General features: G+C 41.7%; 1 protein-coding gene across 1 annotated transcript in view; it reads right to left on the reverse strand.

Annotated features, from left to right (window-relative positions):
• Positions 1–17,945, reverse strand: part of PRELID2 (PRELI domain containing 2) — a 40,254-nt gene that overhangs the window by 21,948 nt on the left and 361 nt on the right. Inside the window, exons 2-3 of the mRNA XM_034779463.1 lie at positions 4,901–4,958; positions 2,074–2,147 (exon numbers count right to left, since the gene is read on the reverse strand). Coding sequence (XP_034635354.1) covers positions 2,074–2,147; positions 4,901–4,958 — 132 coding nt within the window. The remainder of the gene's footprint in view (positions 1–2,073; positions 2,148–4,900; positions 4,959–17,945) is intronic.

Consider the following 17,945-nt stretch of genomic DNA (forward strand, 5'->3'; position numbering starts at 1 on the left):
CAGACTATTGCATGCAAGACACAATCAGCTAAAACTAAGATGTGCAGCACAAACCTACACCTGCACCCTCCTGTTTCTGGGCTGCTCTGGCCCCCAAAATAACTTACCCCCTGAGGAGCTACTTAAGTTACAGCAGACTGTTCCCAGCTGCCTATGGGCAGCAGCTCTGCCCAAAATCCCCACAAAGCTGTATATTGTGTCTCCACTCCCAACACACCCCTCCTGCCAAATCATGCTCTCTACCATGGGGTTTCAGGGGATCATCAGAAGCCAGCTTAGGACTGTCTTTCTCCGCTCCTACACTGGGAGTATTCCTCCTTAGCCAGACCTGATGCTTTTAGAACTCATTTACTCTGGTCTGCCTTCTACCCAGGGCACAAAGGACAGAACCGCAGCCTTGGATCATTTTACATTCCATGTCCGGTACGTGGAAATTTACTTTTTCCTGCGTGGAAGAAGGATGTAGAATAAAAACACAGATGTAATGGGCATAAATGCTTTCGTACTAACTATAAGAAAAGTTACAAGCTGTTAATAAAATTAAAGCTAATTTTCATCAACTGAAATTTAATTGAAACAAGGTGGGTGAGGGAATATCTTTTAGTGGACCAACTCCTGTTGGCGAATGAGACAAGCTTTTGAGCTACACAGGAAGAGCTGTGTGTAGCTCGAAAGCATGTCTCTCTCACAACAGAAGTAGTTGGTCCAATAAAGAGATTTTACCTCACCCACCTCATCTCTCGAATATCCTGGGACTGACACCACAACAGCACTGCATACAAATTTAAGTGAGGGCTCTCTCATCACTGCAGTGCAATAAGAGATTCCTTAGATCAACTATATTGAATTTGCTACATCTGTTCTCCCATTCACCGGGGGGATACCTCGCATTTTCTAGACTGAATATTTCTAGGGATGGTGAAGGAGTGTAGGAATGGAGTGGGGTTGAAGTGACATTGCCGGGTTATAAATGTTGGTTTTGATTGTGACACAAGTGTCTTGGATCAATCAAAATGATTTTCTTTTAAAGATAGCATATTTTTTGCTACTTATGCTTTTTGTATTCTTTGTTCGCATTTCTTTCAGCTTTGACCATGAATACAGCGAATGAAAATACACTCACAGCATTTGGAATTCAAAACACTTCCATGCCATGTTCATTTTTCCCCCAAAATATTTTTATTGGCATTTAAACAAAAATCCATGGCAGCATTTCTGGAGTGGTAGGTTTTGTAAGAGACTGCAAAAGTGCCAAACTCAAGTATTGAAAAGTCTTGCACAAGGTCTCCCTCCCCCCTCCCCAAAAAAAATCATGAGATTTGATAATTTGGGGTTATTTTTTACTTGAATTTTGATTTCTGAGCCTTCAGAGTATACTTGGGTCACATTTTCAAGATTCTCTCTTCTACCAAGAGGGCTAGAAACAAAAGCTAACATTTTCAAGTAATCACAGGACTCTAGGAGCTGAGCTTTATCAAAAAAAAAAAAAAAAAAAAAAAAAAAAAAAACCCACAAGAGAGCTGGCAACCTTTAAGATGTTTCTACAAAACCTATTATTTGGGGTAACATCTCTTTAAAAACCTTAAGTTCACACTAAAAATGCCAATTACATACATTTTATAAAATATGTATATAATTATTCAAAAAAAATCACACTTTAGTAATAGCCACACAGATATATTCCAAGGTCTTCCAGTAACCTGCTTCCATGAAAGGACAGCAGCTTGCTTTAAGAGATTTCAATAAGAGAGAAAACAATTTGAAATTGTTGAAGGATTCATCTCGACCATTTTACAGGTACGCAAGAGATTCCACCATCCATATCTTAATCTGTGCAAGACTGCAGTTTTGTCCTTCCTAACCAAATGTAAGACTCATTTATATAGAACCTTTTCGTTATTTTTCAAAGAAAAAATTTTGAACTTTCTTCTGGCTAAGAGTCTTTTCACGTAAATTGCATCACAAGCCTGTATCAGGATTGTTTGTTTGTTTTTTGTTTTGTTTTTTAAGCATCACTTAAAAAAAAATCAACATAATCCAAAACCAAGCTTAACCTGGATTTAAAGTAATTACCTTTCTTAAGATTCCTGGAATTACATTCTGACATGTTGCAATTCTCCTTCTGTAAATAATCCCTGTGGACAAATCTGATCATAAAAAAAAAAGAAAAGAAGAAGAAGAAATAAGACATATTGAATAGCTAGCCTGCAAATGTTGCCTTTTATCAATAAAAATAAAATATCTGGAGATGTCAACAAGAGAATGAAACTGCAGACAGGAAGGCTGGCAAACTAACGATGCATTAGACTGTTTTTTATTAATTATTATTAATTATTATTATTATTATTTAGAGGAACCACAGTATTCCTTCTCCTTTGCCAGACAAAGTGATAAACAAGAAAGATGCTGACAATCTGGGCTCAGTCTCATTAGGAGGGTATCTGTGCCCATCACTACACTCTAGCACCCCCTACCAGCCAGAGAACAGATGGTATTTTACAAACATTTTATTGGCATTTATACTAGTACTTGTAAGGGGCACAGCATTGCACATACAGCCAAACTCAGCCCTCACATAAGTGGGCATGAAAGCATTGAAGTCAGAGTATTTTAGTCTGTATGGACTGTTTAGCAGTCAGTCCATGCCTGGACCAAAACGTTGCTTTCCACTTGCTCCATTCCGCCACTTAATATTCTCAAATACATCCTACGGGCACACAGAATACACTCCTCCCTCTTACTGCACTTGAGGTCTACAGCAAGCTCTTCTGACTATTCATTTATTTTTATATTGAATTGGGCCCAATGACGAGGACAAAGCTATCTATTAAAAATCAAATGATAGTTATTTAGCATCACCAAAAACGTGACTGGCTTTCAGGATCTCTTTGCATTTTAATATTTAATGAACCAGACCAAGTACAGAAACCTTAGTATGCTGCGAAAGGAGAAGCCAACTGGCAGATGGCCCAGTTTAAAGAGAGCTCTCAGTGATAAAAGAATGTCTTCTCAAAAAGTTTATCTGGTGGGATCTGTCGGCTGTGAAAGGGCTCTGATGGTACACTGGGTAAATATTAAATATTAGGTGCTTACATGGTATATAAACCATGCATCTCCCAAGAAAAGGGCTGCTTAGTGCATACGGGTACAATTTTACCCTCAAAATACACTTTTGCAAATGTTCCATTTTCTCTATGCAGGGGCTGCTCAGTGATACCACGCTTGTACAAAGCAGAATACTGAAATTAAGACCCACCATGTAGATCTATTTTAGGTACTTACATGGCCATTTTACAGATTGGGAATTGAGGCAAAGAGAGGCTAAGTGATTTGCCCAAGGTCACACAGGAAGCCCGTGGCAGAGCAGGGAACTGATCTCACATCTCCCAGGCTCACCACTGGACCATCCTTCCTCTCAATGTGAGGCCAGAGTTTAGCCCTACATATTTCCATTTGACTGAAAATGGTATCAAAATCAATACACTTCCTTTGTTTGCATCTCTTTCCCAGCAAGTCATCACACTAATCTGGGAGACAGGGGGTCTCTCTATTAGAGCACTCGTGAGCAGCTTGGGCCATAAGGTGAAGTACAGAAGTTCTTCTCTCACCAAAAAATGAGAGCTTGAGTGCATTTCCAAGAGCAGAAACAGAGTTGTTTCAGCACAAAAACACTCTTTTGTATGGATGTTTATTCCCCCATATTTTAAAATAAAATGGCCCAAGTGTACATACACTGTAAATCAGCCAGTGTGCTTAAGTGGCAATTTTCCAGTGTGCCTACTAGTAAATCTCTTTTAAATTACGAATACAAACAAATACTATCTACCCATTAACAGCAGCAAAGGCATCAGTCTTACCAAAGTTCTGTCACCTGAGCAAGTGTCCCTTTTCCAGATAGTGTCACGAATGTTTGGCAATTGGAGAAATCTAAATGCTTTACATTACTTTAGAAGTATCCCTTGGTGGGGGAGGGATAGTTCAGTGGTTTGAGCATTGGCCTGCTAAACCCAGGGTTGTGAGTTCAATCCTTGAGGGGGCCACTTAGGGAGCTGGGGCAAAATCAGTACTTGGTCCTACTAGTGAAGGCAGGGGGCTGGACTCAATGACCTTTCAGGGTCCCTTCCAGCTCTAGGAGATAGGTATATCTCCTTTTTTTTTTTTTTTTTAATATTTCCAGTGATTAAAGCAACTGGGGTGGGAATCTGGGACTCTGGCTTCAATTTCTGATTCTGCCAGTGTCTTCTTATAGGATATTGGGCAGGTCACTGAACCTCTGTGACTGTTTCCCCATCTTTAAAATGGAACAATGATACCTCCTTTTCACACACAGAATGTAAAACCAAAGTAATCAAATGTCTATTGATTTGGATCACTTAGGGTTGATCTCCATTGACTTCAGTGGGCTTTAGAAATTCACTGGGTCATGACAGAAATGGAATGGACCTATACACTGAAAGCAAGTACACCTCTACCCAGATATAACAACTCGATATAACACGGTAACCCCAGGGCTGCAGCAGCAGGGCTCAGGCGGTGCTTTAAAGGGCCCGGGGCTCCGGCTGCTGCGGGGAGCCCGGGCCCTTTAAATCACCGCTGGAGCCCTGCCACCGCTACCCCGATATAACAGGGTTCCACCTGTAACACGGTAGAGATTTTTGGCTCCTGAGGACCATGTAATATCAGGGTAGAGGTGTAGTACAAGAATAGGCAAGTCATGCTTCTAATACCCTCTGAATTAGCTCCCAATCTAAAAAGGAGTGTAAATAAATTTTAAGCTCTTTGGGGCAGACTGTCTTTTTGTTCTGTGTATATACAGCACCTTGCACAATGGGGTCCTGTCCGTAACCATGGCATTACTGAAACACAATAATTATGACAACAACATGAATAAGTAGCTTACCTGTTTTTTCTTCCAGGGTTTTTATAGCTGTGACATGTTTCTCCATGGGACTGGGATACTAGGTAAAAATGTACAGTGTAAACATCACTATATTTGTCACTTGGGTAAGAGAAAATTGCTAACACGCACTTGTGAAATCAATAAGCATTTTCATGGTCTCTCAATGGATAGAAAGAGCAGGTTTGTGTCAAAAGTGTGCAGTGTTGCCAAGAGGAGAAATTAAAAATATTTTTTAAATTTACATTTGATTTATTGTGGTGAAGAGGTTTGCTTAGCCTTCAAAAAAAACCACCCACAACCTTCAATCTCACTACAGAACGCTCATATTAAACAGAGATTTTAAAGTCTGAGCCAGCATACAGAATACCCTCAAAGCAGAAACAGAGTAAAATTGACCTGTATCACATGGTTCTAGCTGACCATAGCTTGCAGAAGTGCCATAACTCCATGAGTCAAATTCATCCCTAAGGAGCTACATCAGTGATAATTTGGACCTTATGTTTCCTGCAGTACAGCACCTGTAAATGCTGCCGAGCATGCTTACAATACAGTTCATAGCCCAAAGTTAAGCAGCAAGATGCAGGAAAGCTGGTTTACAGTGGCATCTGGAATGCAAAATACTGGAGGTGAGCTTTTTCTGTCCTGCAACATCTTTAAGATTTCTTCTAGAAAGGAAGAGGTCACTTCATACAGTAATGTACTCGTGGGCGTGCACATCCCTCTGCTCCAGCGGCTGGCTTGAAGAGAGGCTAACAGAACTACCACTACTGCCTGCGGCTGCTAAGGCAAATCTCCTTTACCTCAAGTAGCAGAGTCATTTCAGAGTTGAAGAAATGAGACTCTAGCTCTGACTGCCCAAGAGTGTGTGTGCAAGAATTATGTAGACATTGTATCAAATGTCTGAAATATATGGACTCTGTAGGACACGCTACCTAATAAGGACTGTTTTATGTAGAGAAATAGAGGCAAGACATGAGTAAGCCATTTTGGCCTCCCTGTTGGCAGAAAGCTTGAGAAGACGAAAAGAACTATATTACCCATTGCTAAAAGCAAGCAACAGTCACATGAATTGATGCTGAAATCGAAAACATAAAGCGAAGATAAATCATTGCAATCCAACACGACTCAAAAGGAACTGGGCTAATAGAAATCCCAGATTAGTATTGAGAAAATACTGAACGCCAGATAAAGATTAGCATCAGACAAAAAATATAAAGAGTGAAAGGAGGTGGGAAAATTATATCAAGACTAAACAAGTTAAGGTAATGCAGTGATTACTAGTAACAGGTGTTACAGCATCCAGATTTAAAGTAACCAGGAATTCTGGAGGAAAAGGGATAAAAATTCCGGAAGAGGCTAATCGACTCACCCTGCAGTACCACAATTATTTTTGTTGCTGGGAATAAAATTTGGATTTAAAAAAGGAAGTACAAATCTGTAGACTCCTGTTATGTAGTTAAATCAGAGGTTTCTATGCAACATGCTGCTTTGAAATGGCACAAGTAGTTGTATAATTACATTATCAATGTAACTTACACTCTGTAAGGCCCAATTGTGTGAAACAAAAAGCCATTTACATAAATCTTTCACTAAATAGCAGACTCTATTACCCAAGTATTTAAAACAGAAACAGACTCAATTTCCTACACAGCAGAGTCTAAGAAATGGTGTTAAGAGCCTATAAGCAGATGGAATGGTTCAGCGAACGTAGCAGTCACAACAAAATAGACTTCTAAGCCAACCATGTTCTTCCCCCAAGGCTTTTATTTCCTGAGGATCTTCAAGTACAACAACAGCAGAGAGCAGAAATCTCACTCTGGCTATTTCCTCAACCCTGGAGTGACTTTGTGGGGCAGCTGCCTACCCCCAAGGCATTGGTCTCCACCACGGCAGGTATAGAGGATCCAGCCTTCCTCTTGGAGTCTCTGATTAACCTGAGGGCTCTTGCCCTTGAGCAGGAGTTCAAGGGAAAGGGGAAACTGCTGGAGTCAACTTTCCTGCGCACCAGTGATCAGGCAGGGCCTGTGCACCTCGTCACAACCATTTAAGCAAACATTATCTCCGTGTTGCGAGCTATTGCTAAATACCATAAAATAATGGAGAGGACCCAGCTTGCTCTCGCTAGTCATATTTTACTTCCAAAAACCAATCAACCCACCCACCCACATTACGGCTGCAAATTCAAAAAAAGCCAAAGCTGCGAAGTTAGGAAGTGCCAGAATTAATGTTGTCTGTGCAACCTTAATTCAGCCCTCTTGTGCATATCCATTATGCTACAGTCTTTAGTCAAATTAATTTTTTCCTTCCTCCCGACCCCTAGCTCCTGTCCCCTCCACTTTCGTGCTTATATACTTTCCACCTCCTCTATTCCCATCCATCACCAGTTCCTCTCCCGCTCCCATTCCTCCAATCCCCACCATCCTCCTATTTCTCAGCCCTCTACATTCCACTGCCTCGACCCAGCAGGCAAGGCATTGAGCATACTGCAGAGACAGTCTCTTTACTTCCATTTCCCATGCATGGTGCCCCAGTGGCTTGCAGCAGCCAAGAGCAGCAATTGTAGGGAAAGTCTGGCTCAATCTCTGCATCCCCCCGGATGGAGTACGCGCAGTATAGAGAAAATCTTCAAGGGTGATGAACAATCAACATGGTTGGCGTTAGAAAATGTCCATGGTTATACAGGTGAGATATGTTTGCTATGGGTGATGAAAGGGAGATAGTCATTCAATGGTCCATATGCAGTGCCTCTTCTGATCTTTGACTTGACTGCTAGTGCCTTGGTTTTCTGGTGGTAGGATATACAGTGCAGCAACTTTAATTCCAAGTTAAAAAAATTTATAAAGCATGATTGTTTCCTTTATCTCTACCATCCCCATGAAATGATTTGATGCCATCTTGTGGTCAATTCTAGAAAGGCACCGAATCAGTCCACTTCATAGTACTTTTATTGAGCCCAGAATGGGAGGGTGCAGGAGACAGAAGTGAATTTCAGGAGATAAAAAAATTGGCAGAGGCAGGATGATTTGCACATATTGCTACTTGGTTTCATGACAAAATGAGGTGGGGAGAAATGTAGTGAGACTGCTGATATCTTTCACCCCACCACTTAAAGTAGGTCTCAGTATATAAAGCTGAGGGCTACTAAGATTTCGTTTAAATAATCATTTTAAAAAGGGTAAAATACAGCAAATGGATGAAGCAGTATCAAGGGGCTGGAGCAGAGACCTGGAGAGAAGAGATCTGGGTTCTATTTCCTCACTTGCTTTGTGCTTGGCCAATGAACTTTTGCATCTCAGTTTAGGCATAAAATATTTACCCATCATTATAAAATGCTGAAATATGCCATAGAAACTTCAAAGTACATTTGATGGGGAGGAGTGTTTGGGTACTGTGGGACAGTAATTGATAAATACTACTCCTGCATGAAAAGTAAATAAATGATTCATTGTAATGGTGGCTGATTCACTTTTAAAAACTGACTAGACTTCAAGTCAGTTTAAAGTAGTTTCATATTCTACAATTGCCCTGGAGTTCCTCTGTCAACTTGTATGGTTTTACAGACAGGTTTTCCTATTTTAAAAACACTGTTTAGCCCTCTATCGCAGTGTGAAAGGCCCAAAGAAATAATGAGAGAAATTAACTAATTAGGTAGGAGAAACAGTGAAACTGACTTTCACAAGCTGCCAAATGCACACCAGGGGTGGGGAGAAGACTTTAAAAATGAAATTTTTATCTCCGATTATTCCTTAGGTGTCAGTGGGGCTCCAGGAAGATCTACGGGTCCAGTTTGTAGAATGGAGCCAAAGATATATATATAAAAATTAAATTAAATTAAATTAATGGAGATATCCTATCTCCTAGAGCTCGAAGGGACCTTGATAGGTCATCGAGTGCAGCCCCCTGCCTTCACTAGCAGGACCAAGTACTGATTTTGCCCCAGATCCCTAAGTGGCCCCCTCAAGGATTGAACTCTCAACCCTGGGTTTAGCAGGCCAATGCTTAAACCACTGAGCCATCCCTCGCCGATATAATGTTGTTATCTATGCTGTGCTGGCTTTCACACTTGAACTACAAATTCATTTGCTATTTCTAATAAATAAACTGGACAAAGAAGCATAGGACCGAAAAGGACCTCACAGGTCATCTAGTTCAGTCCCCTGCACTCCTGGCAGGATTAAGTAGTACCTAGACCATCCCTGACAGGTGTTTGTCTAACCTGCGCTTAAAAATCTCCAATGATGAGTTGTACTGGTGATTATCCTGCTTTGTTATTTACTGAAAACGATTAATTCATTTCTCATTTTATAGAATGCCAACAATGCAGAATGATTGCATAACTGTTAACTCCTAATGTTCTGTCTTTCTGCAAATCCAGTGACTTCTAAAAAAACAAAACAAAAAAAAACAAAATCACAAGAATCAATCATGTATATTCTTTTCAAATAGGACTTCCATTTAGAAACTAAAAGAAAAAACGTATACTTTGTTGTTCCTTTAAAGCCAAAGCAATTTGAAATAATGATCCTAAATAACAAAGTAAACTGAATAAAGTGCATAAAAATAAATTCTGGAATTAAAGAGATATATTCTAACCACAATGCTACTTACTGGGAGTTATTTGTCGGGAGAATAGACTTCTAGGAGTGTTTAGCTGCACAGATAAATCCACGAAGCTTACATGTAATGGTATATACAAAAATTAAGTATTTCAAAGCAAGGAAGAGTTGATTTTACATGCAAGATCAAATGGAGCTCAAATAAATCAAAATGGCAACATCAAAGGCTGGCAAAAATAAAAATAAATACATATTCTGACTCATTTCCCTGGGATAAAATAGGAGAATCAAACACTGACATTGCCAAATCAGCTCAACCTTTTCAGGCTTCACAAGTGTTTTTGCAAATATATAAAAATAAATGTTGTTGTTTTTTTTTTTTTTTTTAAGAAGGTCTAGCAAACCCCCAGCCCATCAAGTAATCTGTGATAATCAGTAGCTACATAAGCCTTTTCACATATGGATATGTTTATTTTAATCACACCATTTGTCACACTTAAACTAAATGTTTGTTTTATGGGGCAGCTGCTAGATTTGGCATCTGTGCCCACCCAAGCCACCAAAGCAGTGGAAAATTATTATTATTGCTATTAATTGTATCACCATATTCCTAAACCTTACAATCCAAGTAATACAGCATTTGCACAACATTGGATAGCCATGTAGCAGAGTCCATGCACATTACTGATGCCTTCACGGCAGCTATCCACAGAGCACCAACCAGAGAAGAGTAAACATGGTCAGTAGATTTGTAGTTTCAATTCTCCATTGGAAGGAAGCAGGGTATTGTGCATGCTGCTGCTGCCCTACACCACAGCAGACAGCCCCTAAAGCATAAGATGGAGCTGCCATTTCATTCCATGTGCTTCTAGGCTTTGCTCCAATTCCAAAGCTGGGACCCAGGGCTTTGAGATCATCTTTCAGAGGTAAAGTACTATGTGCCATGCTATTTAATTCACATGCAAGGACAATATATACACCTCTACCCCGATATAATGCTGTCCTCGGGAGCCAAAAAAAAAATCATCTTACTGCATTATAGGTGAAACCATGTTATATTGAACTTGCTTTGATCCGCCGGAGCGCGCAGCCCCGCCCCCCTGGAGCACTGCTTTACCGCATTCTATCCGAATTCGTGTTCTATCGGGGTAGAGGTGTATTAATGTCGGCAGAAGGAAAAGCTTGTCAGACATTTCTCTTTGGTCACTGGATCTTATGTGGATTCCACTGGATGATCATGATCCAATCCTGCAAATTGAGTAGGTTTTTAGAAGAAGCGACCTGAATTTTGCTTTTGTGAACCAGTTTTTTAGTCTTTTAGAACTACTGACCTGCATTATTGAGAGAAAAAGCAAGTTGACTCTTTGGGTAGGTTAAAGGTCATTTGTATGATCAACCCGAGATACCATATTCAAGTGTTTATACATGCACTACAGTCCATGAACTCTTAGAACCCAGCAACACATTTTCAGGGCTAATGGGAATGAGGCACCCTACATTCATTAAAAGCCAATGGAAGTTCAGTGTCTTAGGCATGGAAGCCCCCTTGACAAATCCCAACTGTAACAGCTTTGTAAGTACGTTTGGTTTCACTTCCTCACCCTATGTTTAAGGCAACACAAAAACACTAGAGCAGTGAAATGTTTTATTTGCCAAATATAAAAGGAGGAGGAGGGAAAAAAAAGAAAAGAGGAAACAATCGACTTGAACTATGGGATTTATGAAGCTAACTATAACTCAAGTTATTTCTTTACCTGGATCAAGTTCCTAATTAAAATAAGGAACGCACTACTATGCTGTCACATTTAAAAGAGAATTATTTTAACCTTTCTGCTCTATGCCTTTGGTTGCCATAGTTAGGCTCACTCTTTACCTCCAATGGGCTTTCCTCTGAGGTCATGTAGACGTATACTTCAGAATATTATTTCTGATTTGCAATGTGTCTGTGCAGGGGCGGCTCTATGTTTTTTGCTGCCCCAAGCGGGCGGTCCGCTGGTCACGCAGATTTGGCGGCGTTTCTGCAGCTGATCTGCCGGTACCGCGCCTTCGGCGTACCCGCCGCCAAATTGCTGCCAAAGCTGCAGGACCGGCGGACCTCCTGCAGGCATGCCGCCTAAGACTGCCTGACTGCCACCCTCATGGCTACTGGCACGCCACCCACCGCAGCGTGCTGCCCCAGGCACGCGCTTGCTGTGCTGGTGCCTGGAGCCGCCCCTGCGTCTGTGGCTCAAATCCTTAACAAGAAACAACACTAACAATGCCTCTTTTCTGACCCCGAATTGTCACACACCTAAGAAAATCAACTAAAATCAACTCTGGTCCATGTCCCTCTTTTCTATGTTTGTAGCAGTGGTGCAAGTACGGTGGTACGGTACACTGTACTAGTAAGATATTTATAGCCAGTATTCCGTACCGGAAAGACACAGGAGGAGCAGTTCCTCTGGCGTGCCTGAGGAACTGCCCCCAGCCCTTCCACACAGCTGCGTCTCCTGTCTGAAGTCTGTACAGCAGCCCCGCCGGAGGACAAGGTTGGGGTGGGGCCAGGGGCAGTACAGCTGCGCCAGAGGAGCTGCTGGCGTGGGGCTGCCCAACGGCCCCACATTCTGCTCCCTTCACCACTGCAGTTCCAGAGAGTCCTGCAGTTCGGAAGTCTCCAGCACAGCGGGAAGAGGACAGAGCTCCCTCCCCGGTAAAGTGGGATGGATCATGGGGAGGGGACAGGGAGAGCGCGGGGACCCCGGGCTGGGGACGAGGTCATGTGGGCGGTCACATGGGGAGGTCACATACTCCCCCTTTAGCTGGTGACCCCTTTCTTCCCCCCCCCCTTGTGTCCCTCCCACAAGTGCAGCGTACCGGTAAGAAATGAATTCTACTTGCACCACTGGTTTGTAGTGAACATTTGTATATATTGTAGATAATGGAGCAAATAATTAAGCAATCAACTTGCAAACACCTAGAAGATAATAAGGTGATAAATGACAAATCCATGCTGACTGTTAAGAACAAATTGTGTCAAACCAACCTGATAGCTTTCTTTGACAGGGTAACAAGCCTTGTGGAGGCGGGGAGAAAAGCAGTAGATGTGGTATATCTTGACTTTAGCGAGACAGTATCAAAAGCCTTACATGACCTTCTCATAAACAAACTAGGGAAATACGACCTAGATGGAACTACTATAAGGGGCAGTGCATAACTGGTTGGAAAATCGTTCCCAGAGAGTAGTTATCAGTGGTTCACAGTCATGGTGGAAGGGCATAACGAATGGGGTCCCGCAGGGATTGGTTCTGGGACTTGGTTCTCTTCAATATTTTCATGGGTGATTTAGATAATGGCATAGAGAAGACACTTATAAAGTTTGCAGACGATATCAAGCTGGGAGGGGTTGCAAGTGCTTTGGAGGATAGGATTAAAATTCAAAATGATCTGGACAAACGGTCTGAAGTAAATCAGATGAAATTCAATAAAGACAAACTGCAAAGTACTCCACTTAGGAAGGAACAATCAGTTGCACACATGCAAAATGGGAAATGACTGCCTAGGAAGTAGTACTGCGGAAAGCAATCTGGGGGTCATAGTGGATCACAAGCTAAATATGAGTCAGTGTAACACTGTTGCAAAAAAAAAAAAAAAAAAAAAAAAAAGGCAAACATAATACTGGGATATATTAGCAGGAGTGTTGTAAGCAAGACATGAGAAGTAATTCTTCCGTTCTACTCCGCGCTGATTAGGCCTTAACTGGAGTACTGGGTCCAGTTCTGGGCACCACATTTCAGGAAAGATGTGGACAAATTGGAGAAAGTCCAGAGAAGAGCAACAAAAATCATTAAAGGTCTAGAAAACATGACCTAGGAGGGAAGATTGAAAAACTGGGTTTGTTTAGTCTGGAGAAGAGAAGACATGATAACAGTTTTCAAGTACATAAAAGGAGGAGGGAGAAGAATTGTTCTGCTTAACCTCGGAGGATAGAGCAAGAAGCAATTGGCTTAAATTGTAGCAAGGGCAGTTTAGGTTGGACATTAGGAAAAACTTCCTGTCAGAGTGGTTAAGCACTGGAATAAATTGCCTAGGGGAGGTATGGAATCTCCATCATTGGGGATTTTTAAGGGCAGGTTGGACAAACACCTGTCAGGGATGGTCTAGATAATACTTAGTCCTGCCTTGAGTGCAGGGGACTGGACTAGATGACCTCTCGAGGTCCCTTCCAGTTCTATGATTTCAAAGCACATCCCATTCTGATTAGTTAACTGTTCTGCATCATCCTAAAATGTAAAGTTATTAAATATGTCTATCTGAGTTTGCCAGCCTTCCAGTTCCTGTGGTCTTGATCTGTGACAATATATTATTTTTTCTAACTTTGCAGAGGGTCATGTGTGTGCACTGGGTGGGTTTTTGTTTGTTTGTTTTTGTGTTAAGAAAGGAACAGCTGTGGAAGATTAATAGAACAGAAGAGGAAAGACAGACTGCACACTGTGCACTTTTGTCTGCACTTGCTGTTCAGCATTCTGACATGGAGGTTTTTGAGAAATAGATTGTGGAATAATAATTGAAAAGTTTAACATAACCAAAAATGGCTCGTGTGGGGTTTCAGAGTACAGCATGTTACCACTGCAGTGAATCCGTGCAATTTAGTATTGAGCCATAACATTTTGGAAGAAGGAATATATGGTCAATAAAAATACAAAACATGACCATGTCTTTTACATGCCCTTATTCATGTATCCAAACACTGATTCCTTGGTGAACTACACAGGATGAAATCCTGACCCCATTTAAGTCAATGGCCAAATTCCCATTGACTTGAATAGGGCCAGGAGATCCCCCCATGAGTTTTCAAAACAAAAAGGAACCACAATATTTCTTGAAAGGAGAGCAATAACACTCACTCCTACCATCCCTAAGGTTTTTAAAGAGGTGGCAGAACCCTTAATAAAAATAAAAAACCCAACCTAGAAGTAGACATCCTCTTTTCTCGGGGGCACAGGACACCAGCAGCTTTAGCAAGGACATCTTTATTTAACGAGTAGCATAGCCCACTCTTGATTCAGATAGCAAAAAGTGATTTTGGTCACTCCCTTTTCTGCAGTTGACTGTGCACAGAGTGATGGTTGTGCGGGGTCAGAACCCTAATTAGGTCTGACAGGACTTCACAGGGCCACAGCAAGTTGCACATGCTCTGTCAATTATAAGGTTGGTCTTTGGAACCATGCAGTTTGTTAGTTTTCACAGCACTACCCCGACCATAGTAAGATTTTGCTTTCTTAAGCGCACGCACAGGTTTTTTGTTTCTCCTCAGAGACCATCTTTTTCTTGAGGAGACTGCAGCTGCTCTCTTCTGATGAGCCCCAAGGGATGTGCAAGATACTGTTTCAGCCAATTCAGACCAAAATGTATGAGCCCATGCTTGGCTTTAGTGAGAGTTTGCATTTTGGAAAGCAATTTGCAGAACGTTCTCCACTCTACTTCTTGTCACTGTAAGATGTTCTGAACAAACAAACAGTATTATTTGTGACTGAAGTCATGGAGATGCCCTGTGCTACACAGCTGTTTCTCTATTGTCAATGTCAAGTTAATGTTTAAAGCATATGTTGCAAAAACAGAATATTGTGGGCACTGCTCTGGATTTCCCCTTTGTTCTTATAAGAAAAGAATCACTGCTCGAGGGCAATGAAACTAGGGTCAGCATATTAAACAAAGATTACAATTCAGCCCCCAAGTTCTTTTATTCAAAGGAAACCAACAAGCAAAAGAAGAGTTTGGATGCACACTCGGGAACCTGTCCCTAGTCTCTGCTTGCCAGAAACTAGGAATGGATCACTTGATGATTACCTGTTCTGTTCATTCCCTCTAAAGCACCTGGCATTGGCCACAGTCAGAAGACAGGACACTGGGTTAATGGACCTTTAGTCTGACCCAGTATGGCCATTCTTATGTGTACAAGAGTGTAACGCACAGAAGGGAAATTTGCTAGAATGCAACATGGCCAAGCCCAGCTCCGACAATGAGACATCATTTACCTGCATTTGACCACCACCTTCAATTATTTCACTTTTATAAATCTACTTCCCAGAGTAATATGTAGATTTTGCACGGTCATCATTTTGGACAACAGAGAGCGTAACCAGTTTCATGTCTCTGGTGTAAAAACTAACTGCAACACTAGGTTTACAGGTTCTCTAGGAGGGTGTCTACAGCCAAATAAAATTATTTCACTATTAATTATTGATATCATAGCATGGAAACATTTCTACTGACCTCTGTTTTGAAAGAAAATCCAAAGTCTGAGCCCACTCACTTCAACAGTGTCCCTTGAAGAACACAGATATTTAAGGGCCCAATCCTGCAAATTCATTCTGTCAACAGAACCCTATGCTCACAGTTCCTTGGACTTCATTCTGGCTCAGAGCAGCAGGATGCCCATGGGTATGCACTTGCAGGAGTGCAGCCTATGTTATAAAGTAAATGGAGTTGGTTACTACTCCACAGATGTTTACATGGAGACTTGAATCTTCCACAGATGCACAGAAAAACATGATTTAAAACACATCACAATTTAGCATAGCTATAACCCTGAAAGCATTTTTCCTAGTTGAATAGAAATGTTTTCCAATTCCTCCCTTATGCAGCTACTTGGTTACTTATCAGGTATCAACCTGCACTGCCTAAAGCACCAGTGTAGATTAGATATGTGGGTAAGGTCACAAGGAAACAACTACTGAAATTTAAAGAGACATAAGGCAGTGCTGGAGAGAACACTACTCCCAAAATGACAGACAAATCAATATCACTTTTATGCAGACCTGTATGCTTTCATCCAAGTGAGAAGCACATAATTATACTGAGAGAGAGAGAGAGAGAGAGAATTACGGAATACTAAGCTCACAACTAACAGTTTCTTCTGCCAATAGTTGCTCTCCACTTCCTTCCATTTACAAGGCTGCATAGCCCTCCAAAAAACCCACCAGAACATTGAGTCAAACAAGTGTAAGAGACCACATGGCCTCAAAAGAAATAGTTGAAGTCACACGTTTGTCTGAATATTTTGATCTATTATTAGTATATGGCAACCCTTCTCAAACTGTGGGTCATGACCCCATTTTAATGCGGTCGCCAGGGCCCGCGTTAGACTTGCGGGGACCCAGGGCTCAAGCCCGAGTTCCACCCCTACGTGGGGTTCTGGCTCCCGGCTTCGTTTCCCTCCCCCCAGTCATGTAGTAACTGTTGTCAGAATGGGGTGCAATGCAATAAGTTTGAGAACCTTTGGATATGGTAATAACACCTAAGATTACTCTGACTGAAAGAGATCAGAGAACAAATATTTCTATTCCCTCCCCCCGCCAGTTTGTTTACTTCGAGCATTTGATGACTCTTTGGGTCCAGTCACTTTCACTTGTTTCCCCTATACAGTCAAGATGTTTCCTACCTACAGCAGGGGTCTTTCCCACAGCAGCACAGGAAAGAAAAAAAATTCTATAACTTATATGTCTAAGTGCATATAACCACAATAATTGGCAGAGGAACTCCTGAGATGTTGTAGTAGTACCTGAAACTATTTTAAACTTTTTTTTTAAGTACAGTACATTTAACAGTGCATGTTCCTTTAAAAATTGCCCCTCCTCCTTAAAAGCAGGAGAGGGAAGAGGCTTGCACCGCAAATTGCCTTATAAAACTAACCAATTAGGGGAAGATAGTGTTTTCAAGAACCAGCACCCTGTTTATTGATGTGAGAATCAGGATATGCCTCACTGGCAGATCATTTGGTTACATAACTTTAGTATATGGCAACCGTTCTTAAACTGTGGGTCGTGACCGCATTTTAAAGGGTCCCCTAACTGTACCCTGGTAATCACGGCCTACTATTTATTGTAAACTCACTTTTTTTAAAAGAAAAAACGTTGAATAGTGAAATTCGAGTCCTACATAGGGACTTAACTTTAACCGAAGACAGAGAAGTGATTTGCACTAAAGACTTCCAAGAAAAGAGCGAATATAGATATTGGCGCTGGAAAGGAGGTTGGGAAATAGCTCTAAAGGAGGAGGAATTTTCGAAGTAGAAAAAAAAAAAAAAAGGCAGTGAAACTTCACGGAGTGAAACCTGAGTCAAACACAGCCGCTAGTAGCTCTTTGGGAGGAAAACCAGTCCCTCCTCCCCCCCCCCCCCCCATGTTTGGAGCGGAAGGCGGCAATGAAACATCACTCAGACCCACTCTCCTTTGGGGGTCTGGACATGAATGCCCCTCAGATCGGTGAGAGTCTCCCCAGCAAGAGTCCAGGCAGGTACCAGTTACAGCGACTACAGCCCTGTGCAAACCAGGGGAGGCGCAGCAGAAGTGATCCAGATCATGGCCCACAGGGACATAAATAACCATTTAAACTCTAAGTGACTACGGCATTACACTGACCTCAGTTACCCTCACTGGCTACCCCCCTCCCCTCAGTCAGCTGGCCCCAAAATGGAGGCCGGGGGGGGGATCGCCAGCACGGCAAGGAAG

Source organism: Trachemys scripta, chromosome 8 (assembly GCF_013100865.1).
Source record: "Trachemys scripta elegans isolate TJP31775 chromosome 8, CAS_Tse_1.0, whole genome shotgun sequence".
Classification (NCBI taxonomy): domain Eukaryota; kingdom Metazoa; phylum Chordata; order Testudines; family Emydidae; genus Trachemys; species Trachemys scripta.